This window comes from Babylonia areolata, chromosome 7 (assembly GCF_041734735.1).
Source record: "Babylonia areolata isolate BAREFJ2019XMU chromosome 7, ASM4173473v1, whole genome shotgun sequence".
Taxonomy (NCBI): domain Eukaryota; kingdom Metazoa; phylum Mollusca; class Gastropoda; order Neogastropoda; family Buccinidae; genus Babylonia; species Babylonia areolata.
In genome coordinates this window covers 40,510,361-40,525,697 of record NC_134882.1, presented here as the reverse complement: position 1 = coordinate 40,525,697, position 15,337 = coordinate 40,510,361, and the positions used below count along the sequence as shown (strand labels likewise).

General features: G+C 44.1%; 1 protein-coding gene across 26 annotated transcripts in view; it reads right to left on the bottom strand.

Moving 5' to 3' along the window:
• LOC143284031 (E3 ubiquitin-protein ligase MYCBP2-like) overlaps positions 1-15,337 on the bottom strand; it is a 151,835-nt gene continuing 136,498 nt past the window's right edge. For all 26 annotated transcript variants that reach the window (XM_076590599.1, XM_076590608.1, XM_076590604.1 and 23 more), the window contains 9 exons: positions 13,975-14,082; positions 13,200-13,328; positions 11,281-11,407; positions 9,630-9,736; positions 8,298-8,597; positions 4,855-5,064; positions 4,006-4,113; positions 3,428-3,593; positions 1-1,346 (listed from right to left, as the gene is read on the bottom strand). In XM_076590599.1, coding sequence (XP_076446714.1) covers positions 1,231-1,346; positions 3,428-3,593; positions 4,006-4,113; positions 4,855-5,064; positions 8,298-8,597; positions 9,630-9,736; positions 11,281-11,407; positions 13,200-13,328; positions 13,975-14,082 — 1,371 coding nt within the window. In that variant the 3' untranslated portion in view covers positions 1-1,230. The remainder of the gene's footprint in view (positions 1,347-3,427; positions 3,594-4,005; positions 4,114-4,854; positions 5,065-8,297; positions 8,598-9,629; positions 9,737-11,280; positions 11,408-13,199; positions 13,329-13,974; positions 14,083-15,337) is intronic.

Sequence of the window (15,337 nt, the reverse complement as noted above, 5' to 3'; positions counted from 1 at the left end):
TCTTGGTTGTGGTCACAGTTACCATTTATTCCATTCCATTGAACACACAAATCACAGCATAATCAACCGTCACAAAAAAAAAAGAAGTCTTGACACTCATCCATCTGTACAGAGGTAACAACAGTCTTTTATCTGCACAGAGGCGTTGACAAGATCTTTGTACAAACCAATTCAAAGCATACAGAATTACTGTGTGATGCTCGAATCTTCTGATACATTACTCATAAGTTGGCACACGGTGACTATACATGTGACTGGAACTAAAAACTTTTAGGAAAAAAAGGACACATACTGAATATACTTACATAGTACAGATGACAAAATTAAAATTTAAATGAATTATAAAATCAATTCAGCTAAGCACTTCAGTTACTCTAAAAAGACTTGCTTAAATCTTGGTACTGGGCAACAGGTCGTTTCAGTTAAAACAAACAAAAAGCGATTCCATATCAACTTCAAGGGAAAGCCAACTGGCAATGCTGGGCAATGCGGTCATTCTAAAACGTGTTTTTAAATTGTCATGTTTACAGTGTCTACTTCTTATGGACATTTTGCCCCCTGTGACAATATCAAGGAAACTAATGCAAAACCTGACAAAGTGTATATAAATCAATAAAAGTAAATTTTTTCCATACTGTACATCACAACATGCAAAGTTCTTATCTCAAAACCAGACTGGCATTTGTCAACAGATGAAACAGTCATATGTAGAAGCAAGCATGCCTTTACAGTTTGGGGGAGTGAGGAGGACAGCTGTAAGTGTGACGTTACAAATATAAAAACACTTTGTTGAGTCACAGAGGAGAAACATGGGGGCAGAGGGTTCACAAATCCCCAGACATGGGGGATGATACGCACATCACAATCATTCCAGACAGTATTCTGTTATGTCGGTCTCATTGATCCTGAAGTCGTTCACATCAGTCTTTCTTCTCATTCATCAGATGGACACAGTCTGATATTCACCAGTTTCAGCTGACGTTCACCAAGTTCAATTAACAGTTGACATTATCACCAGTCATGACGGAACATTTCAACGCGACAGAAGAAAGCTGTAGAGCCCATCAGAAGGTGCGTGTTTTTCACCAGCAATGCCTGAACACCTCATCATGACCAGTAAGACTGAAGAAAGCTGTTGAGTCCATCAGAAGATGCTCGTTTTTCATTTTCACCAGCAACGCCCGAACATCTCTCCGAAACCAGTAAGACAGAAGCCAGCTGTGGCAGCGATCAGAAGGTGTGTGCATTGCGACAGACCCCACAGCCCAGAGCAAACTCCTCCCCGGTGGGTGGGTGCTGCACATGCAGGGGACACTCCTCTCCTTCCAGCTGGCGGCCCCGCGGTCCTGACACATACACACACACACAGAGTAAAATCTGTACCTTGTTGGCTTTCAGTGCACATTAAAACTTCACAGCACCACTCAAACTGGCGGTTGTTGTTGACAGTCCAACCAACTACACATGGCTAAGAATAATCTATTGTGTAAAAAAAACAACCTGAAACAACAACAGAAAAACATGCAAAAAAAAAAAAAAAGCCAATTACTATTGTGTGAAACTTGACAACATGAAAACACGTTTTGAAAAGGAAAAACAACACAAAATCATAAACCAAAGCATGCCTCAGTCTGGTATTCAATAGTTAAATATGCTTTTTTGAAAAAAACAACAACATATATTAAACATTGCAGGTTTATTGTGTTTTGATGAGATGATACCTGAGGTCCTGTGTGCAATATGCTCTTAGCACACGTAAAAGAAACCATAGCAATAAAAGGGTTGTCCCTTGCAAGATTCTGTAAAAAAAAAAAAAAAAAAAACCCAAAAAACCCCACCCCAGCCCCCAACCACTTTGATAGTAAAACCAATACACTTGCAGACAGAAAAGGGGTGGCGCTGTATACTGTGGCTACACACTCTCCCCACGGAGAGCAGTCCAAATTTTACATGTCCTTGCAAAAATAAAATACAATTACAGACATCACAATTAAGCCTGAAGGTCACAAGGGCAAGAAATCTGTGACCACCTGAAAATCCAACATATGAAAATGAACCATGGTGACAAATGGGCTTCCTGTGATGCTGTGAAACCACTTTCACTCTTCCCTTCTCAACAGACACTCTTGTTTTCTTGTGAATGTTTTGAACTGCCGGGAAGACACCTTTAGACAAAAACTATACAGGCATTCTCTCTAAGCAAAAGGGGGATGGGTGGGTGTCATAAACTACAATGGAAATCGGTTATCTATATTCCAACTGACTGCGAAACACTGATACACACAAGACCTGACAAGTGCAGTTTTGACTGACTGATATGGATACTTCTATAGTGCATATCCTTGGTCAGAATCCAAGCTCTTAGCGCTTTACACACATGGAGTCTATTGCACAAGCTGCCTACCTGGGCAGAGCCTACTGAGAGCTGCCTCCTGTGTTATTCAGCCGTGGCTTCAGTCACACACACACATGTATTTGTGTGGATTTTTACCATGAAATTTTGCCAGGAACAACAATCTTGTTGCCACAAATTCTTTTACGAGTGCTTAGTGCATGCTACACATAGGACCTCAGTGTATGGCTTCATCCAGCTGACTTGCATCCAGACCATCACACAAGATTTAGTGGAGGGGGAGAAAAGACTGGCAAGTCTGGTATTCAATCCTGTACCCTCAGATTTTTTCACTGCCTACCATTGTATCATTTCATGGGCTGCAATTCACAGTTTGTCAAACATTCACATAATATACTTCCTCATAAAGAACACTGTTCCTGCTTCAAAGTAGAAACTTACTCAGATTAAAAGGAAATTTTCTATCTAAAATTACGTTTAAATAACATACTTACCGTGACCCAACTAGTGCAGACTCCGGCAGGGGTCTGACATTCCTGTCCTGTGCAAACTATCCGCCCATGCGGAGCAGACGAAACTACGGCCGATAACCTCCCGGAAGTAGGTAACCTCCCCTTTGTCCCGCTGGTTATCGCCCTCTTTTTCCGGCAGCCATCATGACTCCTGTACCTGTGCTCTTCATACGGCTGTTTTTTCGTATTTTCTGTCTGTCTGTCGATTCTCTGGCGTTCTTGTTTGTGGTCAAATTATGTTGTAAAGAGGGCGATAACCAGCGGGACAAAGGGGAGGTTACCTACTTCCGGGAGGTTATCGGCCATAGTTTCGTCTGCTCCGCATGGGCGGATAGTTTGCACAGGACAGGAATGTCAGACCCCTGCCGGAGTCTGCACTAATTTTAGGAAGAAAATTTCCTTTCAAATGCTTACATGCTGAGCAGTATAATAGATAAATAAAGAGTGGAAACTTCTGAATATAATCATACAATCATTTCTATAAGGGCTATGAAAAAGCAACCCTTCAATGATTTAAAAAAAAAACACAAACAGCCTAGACCGGCAGAAGCAGTGAACTAACCAGCAGGGCAGTGGGGGAGACTAGTCTTGGGGATGTTGGTGACACGCTGGAAGTCATCGTGACACTGGTTGCAGAAGTGTGTGGTGCCAAAGCAGAAGAACACAGCCACAGAGCAGCAGTACCGGCACTTGTACTCCAGGAAGTCCGATCCATGCTTGGGACACATCTGGTCAATGGGCAGGGGAGAACAGAAAAAAAACAGTAGTAAAATAACTCATGGGAGGAGAACAGAAAAAAAACAACAACTAGTAAAATAACTCATGGGAGGAGTACAGAAAACCCCCCAGTAAAATGACTCTTAACAATGTGCATGTTTTGCAGCATAATGTGTATCATGTTCCTCTCTTTAATGATAAAGGTTCCCACAAACTATTTTAAAATGTTACTGAAAGATTTATGCCCCCCATCACACCCTCCCAACCCACACGCATCCACTCATGTAAATCCCATCAGCATTTTCAAAACTGTTCTCAATCTGCAGCATTCACAGAGTTTCAAACAATGGGTTTTAAATATGAAGAGAACGGTTTGGTTTGAAGTTCATGTTGTTGAGTGTACACAAGATCAAAATAACATACCTGAGCCCGGGACACATCGGAGCAACCACCACACACCAGTTCTTTGGGGTCGTACACGTCTCCTCCCCCAGCCTGTTCCTCACACCGTGCCTCTCCTCCGTAGTAAGCCTGAAACATCATCACTCACATCACTGCTGATCTGGTACAATTCAGACCCTCTGAAAACAAGCATTGAAAAGGACAGAGCAGTGAGTGTGCTAACCCAGAGTATGTGCTTCTGTCCTTTCACCTAAAATACTGGGGGTGATATACTCTGCAAGGCATTGTTAGGAAGCATATTTCAGTACCACGTTTTCACAAACAACAGAAGCACATTTCAGTACCATGTTTTCACAAACAACAGAAGCACATTTCAGTACCATGTTTTCACAAACAAAAACAGCAAAAGAGCAGCAACTTACTGTTGCATGAAATGGTGCAGTATATGATGCTTTTAACTGATGGTGCAGTTTGTGATGTTTTTTTGTTCAGATGCCCAAATTCCTTGCCATCAATCATCGCTTATCACCCACCAGCCCCCACAGAGACACACATTACTGGGTTTGTTCTGCAATCCATATGGAACTATCGGCACTAGGTTACCATGAAGCCATCTACCAGAGAAGTCCTGACAATGCAGCTGGATCTTTCTGGTATACCGTCTTCAGCAATTCCTGTTCTGACTGAGCATGTGTAGGACACCAGCTATTATGCTCCCTAAGGACAACAGTAATTACTTCAATGTGGGACCCACCCATATAATCTGATTTCTTTTAACAATGAAAATGATGAGGAAAAGACAACCTGAAAATCCACTATATAACAAAACACCACAGATAAAACTAAGACAAAACAAAGACACACACTCACCTTGTTACACTTGTAGCACACATAGTAGGCGTATCTCTCCATGGCAAAGGAGGCAGGATCTTCAAAGAAGCGTCCCCCCGGCCGGGTGATGGCATCAGCCTTGTGAAGACCTTCGTACTCCAATCGCATCAAAGCCTTGCGTCGAACGTCGTCGTACAACTGCCGCAGTGGGTCCAGCAGGTAGCGCAGCACTTTGTGCTCTATCTCACACTGTTACAGAATAACAGCTGGGTGAACATACACTGTGGCACTGTGCCCTATCTATCTCACACTGTGACAGAATAATAGCTGGGTAAAGATACAGTGTGGCACTGTTGGGTAAAGATATAGTGTAGCATTATGCTCTATCTCACACTGTAACAGAATAATAGTTGGGTGAAGATATAGTGTGGCACTGGGCTCTAATCTCACATTGCCACACAATAAAATGGATAAATGTCCCATGGCCTTCTCCAGACATGGGGACAGTGATTTCATATTCATTGCGCCCAGGGCTCAGCACAGAAAGGCTGGGGCCTGGTCATCTCCTTCCACCACTTTTAAACCTTCCTCCACTGAAGTCAGGTATCCATTTACACCTGGAAAGAGTGAGGAAAATCAGAGTAAAGTGCTCTATCTCACACTGACCTAACAACAGCTGGGTGAAGATATCGCACCTCACTTTTTGCTCTCACCTTACAGATGGAACAGATGTTCTCACCTTACAGATGAGACAAAGCGTTCTCACCTTACAGATGCTCTCACCTTATAGAGTCAAAGCGTTCTCACCTTACAGATGGAACAGATGTTCTCACCTTACAGATGAGTCAAAGAGTTCTCACCTTACAGATGCTCTCACCTTATAGAGTCAAAGTGTTCTCACCTTACAGGTGTGTCAAAGCGTTCTCATCTTACAGATGTTCTCACCTTACAGGTAAAGTGTTCTCACCTTACAGATGAGTCAAAGCCACACCTTACAGATGAGTCAGTGTTCTCACCTTACAGGTGTGTCAAAGCGTTCTCACCTCACAGATGTTCTCACCTTACAGGTAAAGTGTTCTCACCTTACAGATGAGTCAAAGCCACACCTTACAGACAAGTCCAAGCGTTCTCACCTTACAGGTGTGTCAAAGCGTTCTCACCTCACAGATGTTCTCACCTTACAGGTAAAGTGTTCTCACCTTACAGATGAGTCAAAGCAGAGGCACTAAACTTAGCGAGATGAATCACTCAGCGCTTCGCGTGAAGCCGCCGCGCGAGCAGCTCTCGCCCGGAAATAGTATGCGCCCTCAAGCGGCCAGACAGTTACGGCAGCAGAGGAAATGGCTTGGTGTTCTGCTGTAAACTGCAAAAACTCGCGCAAAAAAGGATGGACATTGTTCCGATTTCCCAAAGATGAAGACAGGTAAGCGTTTCATGATTTTGTTTAATGAAGTATCGTGTTGATATGGACATTTATGTCGTTATTACATTCGTTAGTCAGAGCTTTGTTTAGCCGAGTGTGCAAAGTGAAAGTAGTTTTTAGCAAAACCGAAAGTAGAGCTGTGAAAGGTATCCGTGACGTTTTGTGATTGTGACTTTGGGTCTGGGACAGACAACATTAGAGCGGCATCAAAACTGAACCCAAAATGAGGCACTGTTTTAGTGATTAGAACCATAGTGATGCATTGATATAATTATGCAACACTGAATGTGTTGCTATGGTTGTAGTGTAGTGGTTATGGTAGACTGCTCAGCTAGCAGTCATAGTAATAGTAATCACTACTTGCAGTAGACGCCAGTCAAATCTTTCTAGTAATCAGTAATCACTCAGTTTAGCAGGAATGGCAGTAATAGTAGAAGCAGTTGCAGGAGCAGCAGCAACAGCAGCAGTAGTAGCAGCACCAGCTTTGTCATCATCATCATCATCTTCATCATCATCAGTAGTAGTTGTTGTTGTCGTGGTAGTAGTAATAGTACTGAGAAGGATGAAGAGAACAACTGAGGATGAAATGATACCAGTTTCTATAAATTGAAAACTGAATGAAAATAAATATTGAAATGCTATATTGCTTTTTTTGTACAGATGCAAAAAGTGGGTTCAGAACACCAGGCGAGCTGATCTACAGGGAAAAACCAGCGAGTACCTGTACACTAACTGCAAACTTTGCTCTGAACATTTTGAGCCAAATCAGTTTATGAATCCCAGTGCGGAAAAATTGAGTCTCGTGTGGAATGCTGTCCCCACATTATTCAACATTCCAAATCCACCACCTAAAGTCACAACAAAAAGAAAAATGCCCTGTCGACAGGATCACCCTGCAAGTTCCAAAAAAGCCAGAACCAGCCATGAATCACAGGAAAAAGCAGGTAATTTAATTTACTGTATATATTTGTATGTTTTTAAATTGCTGTAGCTTTTATATGTACAAGTATTTTGATATAATTATGTCAGACTTGTTATCTCTGCGATAATATTATTTAGAACTGTGTATATCACATTGTGTGGGGTGTGGATGAGGAGAGTGAAAAGGTAAAACATAAATGAACATATATGTCATTATTTCTGTCGCCTTGTCAGTGTTTCTCTCTCTCTCTCTCAGCTATTGTTTATTTGTATCTCTCACACATTTTCTGGAATGGTGTGTGTGTGTGTGTGTGTGTGTGTGTAATAGTCATAAACTAATTTTCATTTCCAGTGCCTGATCCTGTTCCTGGCCCCTCGGTTGACTGGCAGCCAACACCAGAAAGACAATAACAGAAAGTTTGCGTCTTCAAGTGGCAGGCAAAACAGAAAACTGCTCAAGCTGTGTCATATCTGAATTTTCCTTAGGCATTGACTTGCAAAATTACTACTGACTTTTACAAATATACTGCCTTAACATTATAAAATTTTAGTAAGTGATCTCAGAAAGGTTGAAATCAGGTATCTGAAGCAAAGTTCCTGTGGTAGTTGGTGCTATTTGTCGTGTCGGCTGTTGGTTCAAGGAGAAAGGCGAAAGTTTACGGCTGGATATGACACCTTTGTTTTCGTCTGTGTGGATCCCGACACCAACTGGGTGGGTAATTTCGATAATTTAATAGTAAGTCTCTCTCTCTCTCTCTCTCTTTGCTGTATCTCTTTTAAAACCTATGGAGAATCTGCAAAATTATGTCGATAACCCACGTATTTATTTTGGGGGACATGCCGCAGACAGTCAACATACGCACATGCTTTTTCTGTGTTGCTTCTCCTTTGCGCCTGGGTGCTATCTACTGTCTGGGGGAAGGGAGAGGGTGGTGAGGGACGCGGCGCGCCGCGAGCGAGCGAGGCTTCAGTTTTGCACATAGGGGAAAGAAGGGAGTGTGCCCTCTCCCTCATTCTACACTCTCTGGTCAAAGCCACACCTTACAGACAAGTCCAAGCATTCTCACCTTACAGGTGTGCCACCTGTTCTCACCTCACAGATGTTCTCACCTTACAGGTTAAGTCCAAGCCTTCTCACCTTACAGATGGGGCAGAGGGAGAAGCCAAAGGTGATGCGGGGCCCCACCCAGCGCTTCTCCAGCACCATGCGAGTGCAGTGGAGGTGAAAGACGTGGCCACACTTGAGCTGGATGGCCGGGGCAGCCGACAGGGCCTCCGTGAAGCAGATCATGCACATGTCGTCCGCATCCTGCTTCAGCACGTCCTGGTCTGCCGGCCGGCACCGGTGGAGGCACGGCAGGCACTGCTCCTCATCCAGAATGCCTCCGCACGGGTGGCCGCAGTCCAGAGTCTTCACGCACGCCTCTTTGGCATGGTTCTGTACATGGGGGAAAACAGTCATATATCCACCATGCGTGGTTACTTTTCAGAACAGTGAAGCAGTTGTGCATGCAGTTTGTGAGGATAAATATCAAGGAGAGTGGAACTCAGTCAGGGGGGTGTAGGAACTGGGTAAACTGATTTTATATTGTAATGATATTTGGATATTTCTCTGTGTGTCATTACTTTCAGAACTCTGAAGTAGTCATGTACACACACAGTCTGTGAGGATGAATGTTGAGAGTGGAACTCAGTGGGGGAGTAAATCCTGGATAAATTGCTTTTATATCGTAATATTTGGACATCTCAGTGTGTTTGATTACTTTCACAACACTGAAGCAGTCGTGCACACAGTCTGTGAGGATAAATATTAAGGACAGTGGAACTCAGTTGGGGGTGCAGGATCCTGGGTAAAATTGATGTGATATTGTGATAATATTTGGATATTTCTGTAGTGCTTCTCATATGGCCCAAAGCTCATAACATTCAAAGCCAAATGCACAGAATGGACAACCAAATGAAACATTCACACAGCTACACACAAACCACTGCACACACAACGCTACACCACACTACACTTGCTAAACACAAATCACTACACACACACAACACTACACCACACCACATTGATACATACACACCACTACACACATGCATAAAACCACACCACACTAGGTTGCTACACACACACACACACACACACACACATTTTACAAACACCAGCAAGCTAGCTCAGAGTCCAGGTCATGGAAAATGGAGAAACAGATTGTTTATAACAGAACTGAGTGAACACATCAATTCTTAACTGATCTGAGAGAATAATCTTGTCTGATCTTGTCTGATTCAGGGGCATGACAAAGCAGTAATGAAAGACAGACTACAATATTCACACAGTTCTCCGATCCTTACACAGGCATATAAAACTTACAGCAAAACAGAGAGGGAATGTGAAACGTTCCACACACGGTCCACCGACCAAACAGAAGACAAGACAAGCCACAGACACAGCGATAACATCATGACCTCTGACCTGACAGTCGGGGTCAGAGCACACATTGCCCAGGGCCAGCAACCCTCCACTGCTGGGGCTGCCACAGAAGCGGCACGTGCCTGTAGCTGCTGCGTTGTGCTGCTTGCCTGCACACACACCAACACATTACCCCTCAATGCTTGTACTTACACAGTGCCTACCTTCAGTCTTGCCTGCACACACATCAACACATTACCCCTCAATGCTTGTTCTTACACAGTGCCTACCTTCAGTCTTGCCTGCACACACACCAACACATTACCCCACAATGCTTGTTCTTACACAGTGCCTACCTTCAGTCTTGCCTGCATACACAACACACCAACACATTACCCCCACAATGCTTGTTCTTACACAGTGCCTACATTCAGTCTTGCCTGCACACACAACACACCAACACATCACCCCACAATGCTTGTTCTTACACAGTGCCTACCTTCAGTCTTGCCTGCATACACAACACACCAACACATCACCCCACAATGCTTGTTCTTACACAGTGCCTACCTTCAGTCTTGCCTGCATACACAACACAACAACACATCACCCCACAATGCTTGTTCTTACACAGTGCCTACCTTCAGTCTTGCCTGCATACACAACACAACAACACATCACCCCGCAATGCTTGTACTTACACAGTGCCTACCTTCAGTCTTGCCTGCACAGACACCAACACATCTCCCCGCAATGCTTGTACTTACACAGTGCCTATCTTCAGTCAGAGACCAAACTCTTAAGCGCTTCACAAATACAGAGTCACTTGCACAACAGGCATTCATTATTTGTTTCCTGTGTCATTAATTCAGGCTTTAATCACACGCACAATAAAGCCACATATATATATATATTATTCTTCAGAATTTTGCCAGGGCCAACCCTTTTGTTGCCATGGGTTTTATACCATGTGCAAAGTACATGAAGCACACATGGGAACTTGGCTTATCGTCTCATCCAAACGACTAGCACCCTGACCACCACTCAAGGTCTAGTGGAGGGGGGAGAAAATACTGACAAGTGTGGGACTTGATTCCCCAAGTCAAATCCTCTCACCATCCAGGCAGTCGCATTACCTCTAGGCCACCAGCTTTCACATGCAGACATAGCACCACTCAGTGCTCATGCTTCTCACAAAAACGCAGTGCACCCAAGTTGAAGTCTTCATAGAGCAACAAAGCACCAGTGAAATCTGTATCCTCACATCAACACAGCTGAACTTGTCCTGTTCAAAACGCATTCGACCACTGAAACAGCAGCCGTTTTTCTTCTTTCTTTCTTTTAAACCTAACAAAGAGAGCAGCGAAGGTAACTCTCTGACATTCCTTTTATTCTCACTTGTGGAATCTGTCCTACATGAGTGTATATAAATTTCAGATGAAAAAAGCACACAAAAAAAAATCCTTTTCTGTATTTTTGCTTTTTCAAGTCCACACAGGCCAAACAAAGCAGCATGTCTGAAGCAAGACAGCACACATCATGCAGAAAACATTCTTCCAACCTCTCCGCCTTCCCTCACTGACCACTTTGATGGAACAGCAATATTCTCTTTTTTTAACTTCAAATCATCTTTCACTCCTTATTTGTTGCAGTGAATGGTCACCACTGAACTAGAAACACAAAGTAGGACAACCCTCAGTTCAGGAAAACTCACCAACACGGAACTCAACCATGGCCTTGAGAGTCTTGGAGTCTGCCAGAGCCATGACCCAGAACAGCTTGGTGCGACCACAGCCCTCATGCAGGTCCACCTTGATCGCCTCCTCCTCTTCCTTGAACACCTGCACAATCACCACCTCACCTGGTAAATCATTTCTTTTAACACAATCACCACCTCACCAGGTAAATCATTTCTTTGAGCACAATCACCACCTCACCAGGTAAATCATTTCTTTGAACACAATCATCATCTCACCAGGTAAATCATTTCTTTGAACACAATCATCACCTCACCAGGTAAATCATTTCTTTGAACACAATCATCACCTTACCAGGTAAATAATTTCTTTGAACACAATCACCATCTCACCGGGTAAATCATTTCTTTGAACACCTGTGCAATCACCACCTCACCAGGTAAATCATTTCTTTGAACACCTGCATAATCGCCACATCACCAGGTGAACCTTTTCTGTTTCTTCAATTTTGGTGTTGACAGACTAAGTACTCCAGAAAAAATGAAACTGTGAAAGTTTACCACCCCCTGCACTCCCCCAACACACACACACATATACACACAGCCTTACAGTCAACCATATCATACCCCCCCCCTCCCCGACACACACACACACAAACACAGCCTTATGGTCAACCATATCACCCTCCCCGACACACACACACACACAAACACACACAGCCTTATAGTCAAACCATATCAGTGTTATCACAGGGACTCACTTCTTTTTTTAAAAACACAAGTGCACCATTAAACAAGATTCTGAATTAAAAAAAAAGTAAACGGATCAGAAATTACTCTGAAGCCCCTATCCTTCACACTTCCAGTCTTCCAAACACCCATCTCCTTTGTTTCTTGTATAACAATCAATGCATCTGTCTGTCTGTGGTGAGTCGTGCACACCTCTCTCACCAGTCTGTGATGAGTCATGCACACCTACCCCACCTGTCTGTTTGAAGTCATGCACACCTATCTCACCTGTCCCTGAAGAGTTATGCACACCTATCTCACCTGTCCGTGGTGAGTCATGCACAACTCTCTTCTCTGTCCCTGTTGAGTCATGCACACCTATCTTACCTGTCTCTGGTGTCATGCACACCCATCTCACCTGTCTCTGGTGAGTCATGCACACCTATCTCACCTGTCTGGTGAGTCATGCACACCTATCTCACCTGTCCCTGGTGTCATGCACACCCATCTCACCTGTCTCTGGTGAGTCATGCACACCTATCTTACCTGTCTCTGGTGTCATGCACACCCATCTCACCTGTCTCTGGTGTCATGCACACCCATCTCACCTGTCTCTGGTGAGTCATGCACACCTATCTCACCTGTCTGGTGAGTCATGCACACCTATCTCACCTGTCTCTGGTGTCATGCACACCCATCTTACCTGTCTCTGGTGTCATGCACACCTATCTCACCTGTCTCTGGTGAGTCATGCACACCTATCTCACCTGTCTCTGGTGAGTCATGCTCACCTGTCCCTGGTGAGTCATGCACAACTCTCTCGCCTGTCCCTGAAGAGTTATGCACACCTATCTCACCTGTCTCTGGTGTCATGCACACCCATCTCACCTGTCCCTGGTGAGTCATGCACACCTATCTCACCTGTCTCTGGTGTCATGCACACCTATCTCACCTGTCTCTGGTGAGTCATGCACACCTCTCTCACCTGTCCCTGGTGAGTCACGCACACCTATCTCACCTGTCCTGGTGGTCATGCACACCTATCTCACCTGTCTCTGGTGTCATGTACACCTATCTCACCTGTCCCTGGTGAGTCATGCACACCTATCTCACCTGTCTCTGGTGTCATGTACACCCATCTCACCTGTCTCTGGTGTCATGCACACCTATCTCACCTGTCCCCGGTGAGCCATGCACACCTCTCTCACCTGTCTCTGGTGGGAGCGCATCTTGCGAGGCAGGTGAAGGAAGCGGTCACAGTCAGCACACAGGTTCCCGCACTCGGCACACAGGATGATGGCTGGGGTCACGCTGTCGTCATGGTTATCGCATGTTGGCTGGCAGAGAGAGAGACAAAAAAAAAGTTGTCAAACTCTCAGAACATTTCCACCACCATCAGCCCCTGTTTTGTCTAAATAGTAATTATCGGAAAATGTCATAATACAAATGCAACGCATTCTGCAGGACAACATAAAAGTCTTACATTAAGTCAAGTTGCATGTGCATATATGAAAACATTTAATATATGACAGATGTCTCTGCATGCATAAATCTATATGAATTATTGCTGCTGTCTGTTAATTGTTAGGACTCTTGAACTTCCCAGCTGATGAAAATACAGATGCCATTCTCAGTAGCAATTCAAAGAAAATGTGAGAACTGCTAATTTCAGTTTGCTTGCAGTAAATACACAAGTAAGTATGAAGGAGAATGGGATACAACTGGAAATATTCATACTCTGCAAACATATCTCAACTGAAACCAAACAGAAAAAGCTAAGTTGCTGTCATCATTACTTACATTTCCTCTCTCTCATACACACACACACACACATTCTGATGAATTGTCCTTTTGAAAATGGTACATGCACACATGCATGCACACACGTATACACACATAAATGCACACACACACACACACACACACACATTCACACACCAACCCCACACAGACACACAGCTCGAGTACAGTGCATAGCTTTACCCTGGGTTTTCCATGGACAGAGTCAGGACTGCTGACCCACTCCCCAGAGGACAGCCTCTCCACATGGTCAGGTCCCAACACACACAGCGAGGCCAGGGCCAGCCACATCTGAAAGGTACACCCTCACCTCATCACTGTCACACTTTCACCTCATCACTCATCAATGTCACACCCTCACCTCATCACTGTCACACCCTCACCTCATCACTGTCCCACACCCTCACTACATCACTGTCACACCCTCACCTCATCACTGTCACACCATCACGACATCAATCTGTCACACCCTCACCTCATCACTGTCACACCCTCACCTCAGCACTGTCACACCCTCATCTCACTGTCATACCATCATCTCATCAATCTGTCACACCCTCACCTCATCACTGTCACACCCTCACCTCATCACTGTCACACCTTCACAACATCAACCTGTCACACCCTCACCTCATCACTGTCACACCCTCACCTCATCACTGTCACACCATCACGACATCAATCTGTCACACCCTCACCTCATCACTGTCACACCCTCACCTCATCACTGTCACACCTTCACAACATCAACCTGTCACACCCTCACCTCATCACTGTCACACCCTCACCTCATCACTGTCACACCATCACGACATCAATTTGTCACACCCTCACCTCATCACTGTCACACCATCATGACATCAATCTGTCACACCCTCACCTCATCACTGTCACACCCTCACCCACCTCTGCTACCTCTTTAGTTTCTTATAATACAGTCACAGCCTCTGTTAGATTTGTCATTGTAAAAGGAAATTTTCTATCTAAAATTACGTTTAAATAACATACTTACCGTGACCCAACTAGTGCAGACTCCGGCATGGGTCTGACATTCCTGTCCTGTGCAAACTACTATCCGCCTATGCGGAGAAAACGAAAGCAACTTCGGCCGATAACTTCCCGGAAGTAGGTAACCTCCCCTTCGTCCCGCTGGCTAGCGCCCTCTTTTTTTTATATTGGTTTACGTATAATTTATAATCTGCAGTTCATACTTTTTGCATATTACATTTCTGGCATTCATGATAAATGTGATGAGTATGTTTATTATTTGTGTGGTTTTTCATTAGGCCACAATGTAACTTCTCATGTAACATGAACTGAGAAAAAAAAAAAAAGAACTCTGTTTTGCAGTTTAAATGTGTGCAGTCTGATTCACTGGGAAGAATATATGAGTCATTAACATCAAACTGTTTCACAATTGTTTCACTTTCATTGAGTAATCCTATCCCTCTTCCTTCTGTCTGGTTACTGTCTTTTTCATCAATACTGAAAAGAGCTTGTTTCATGAATACAGCACCGTCATCTTCTACGGTTGTGGGCTGCAACT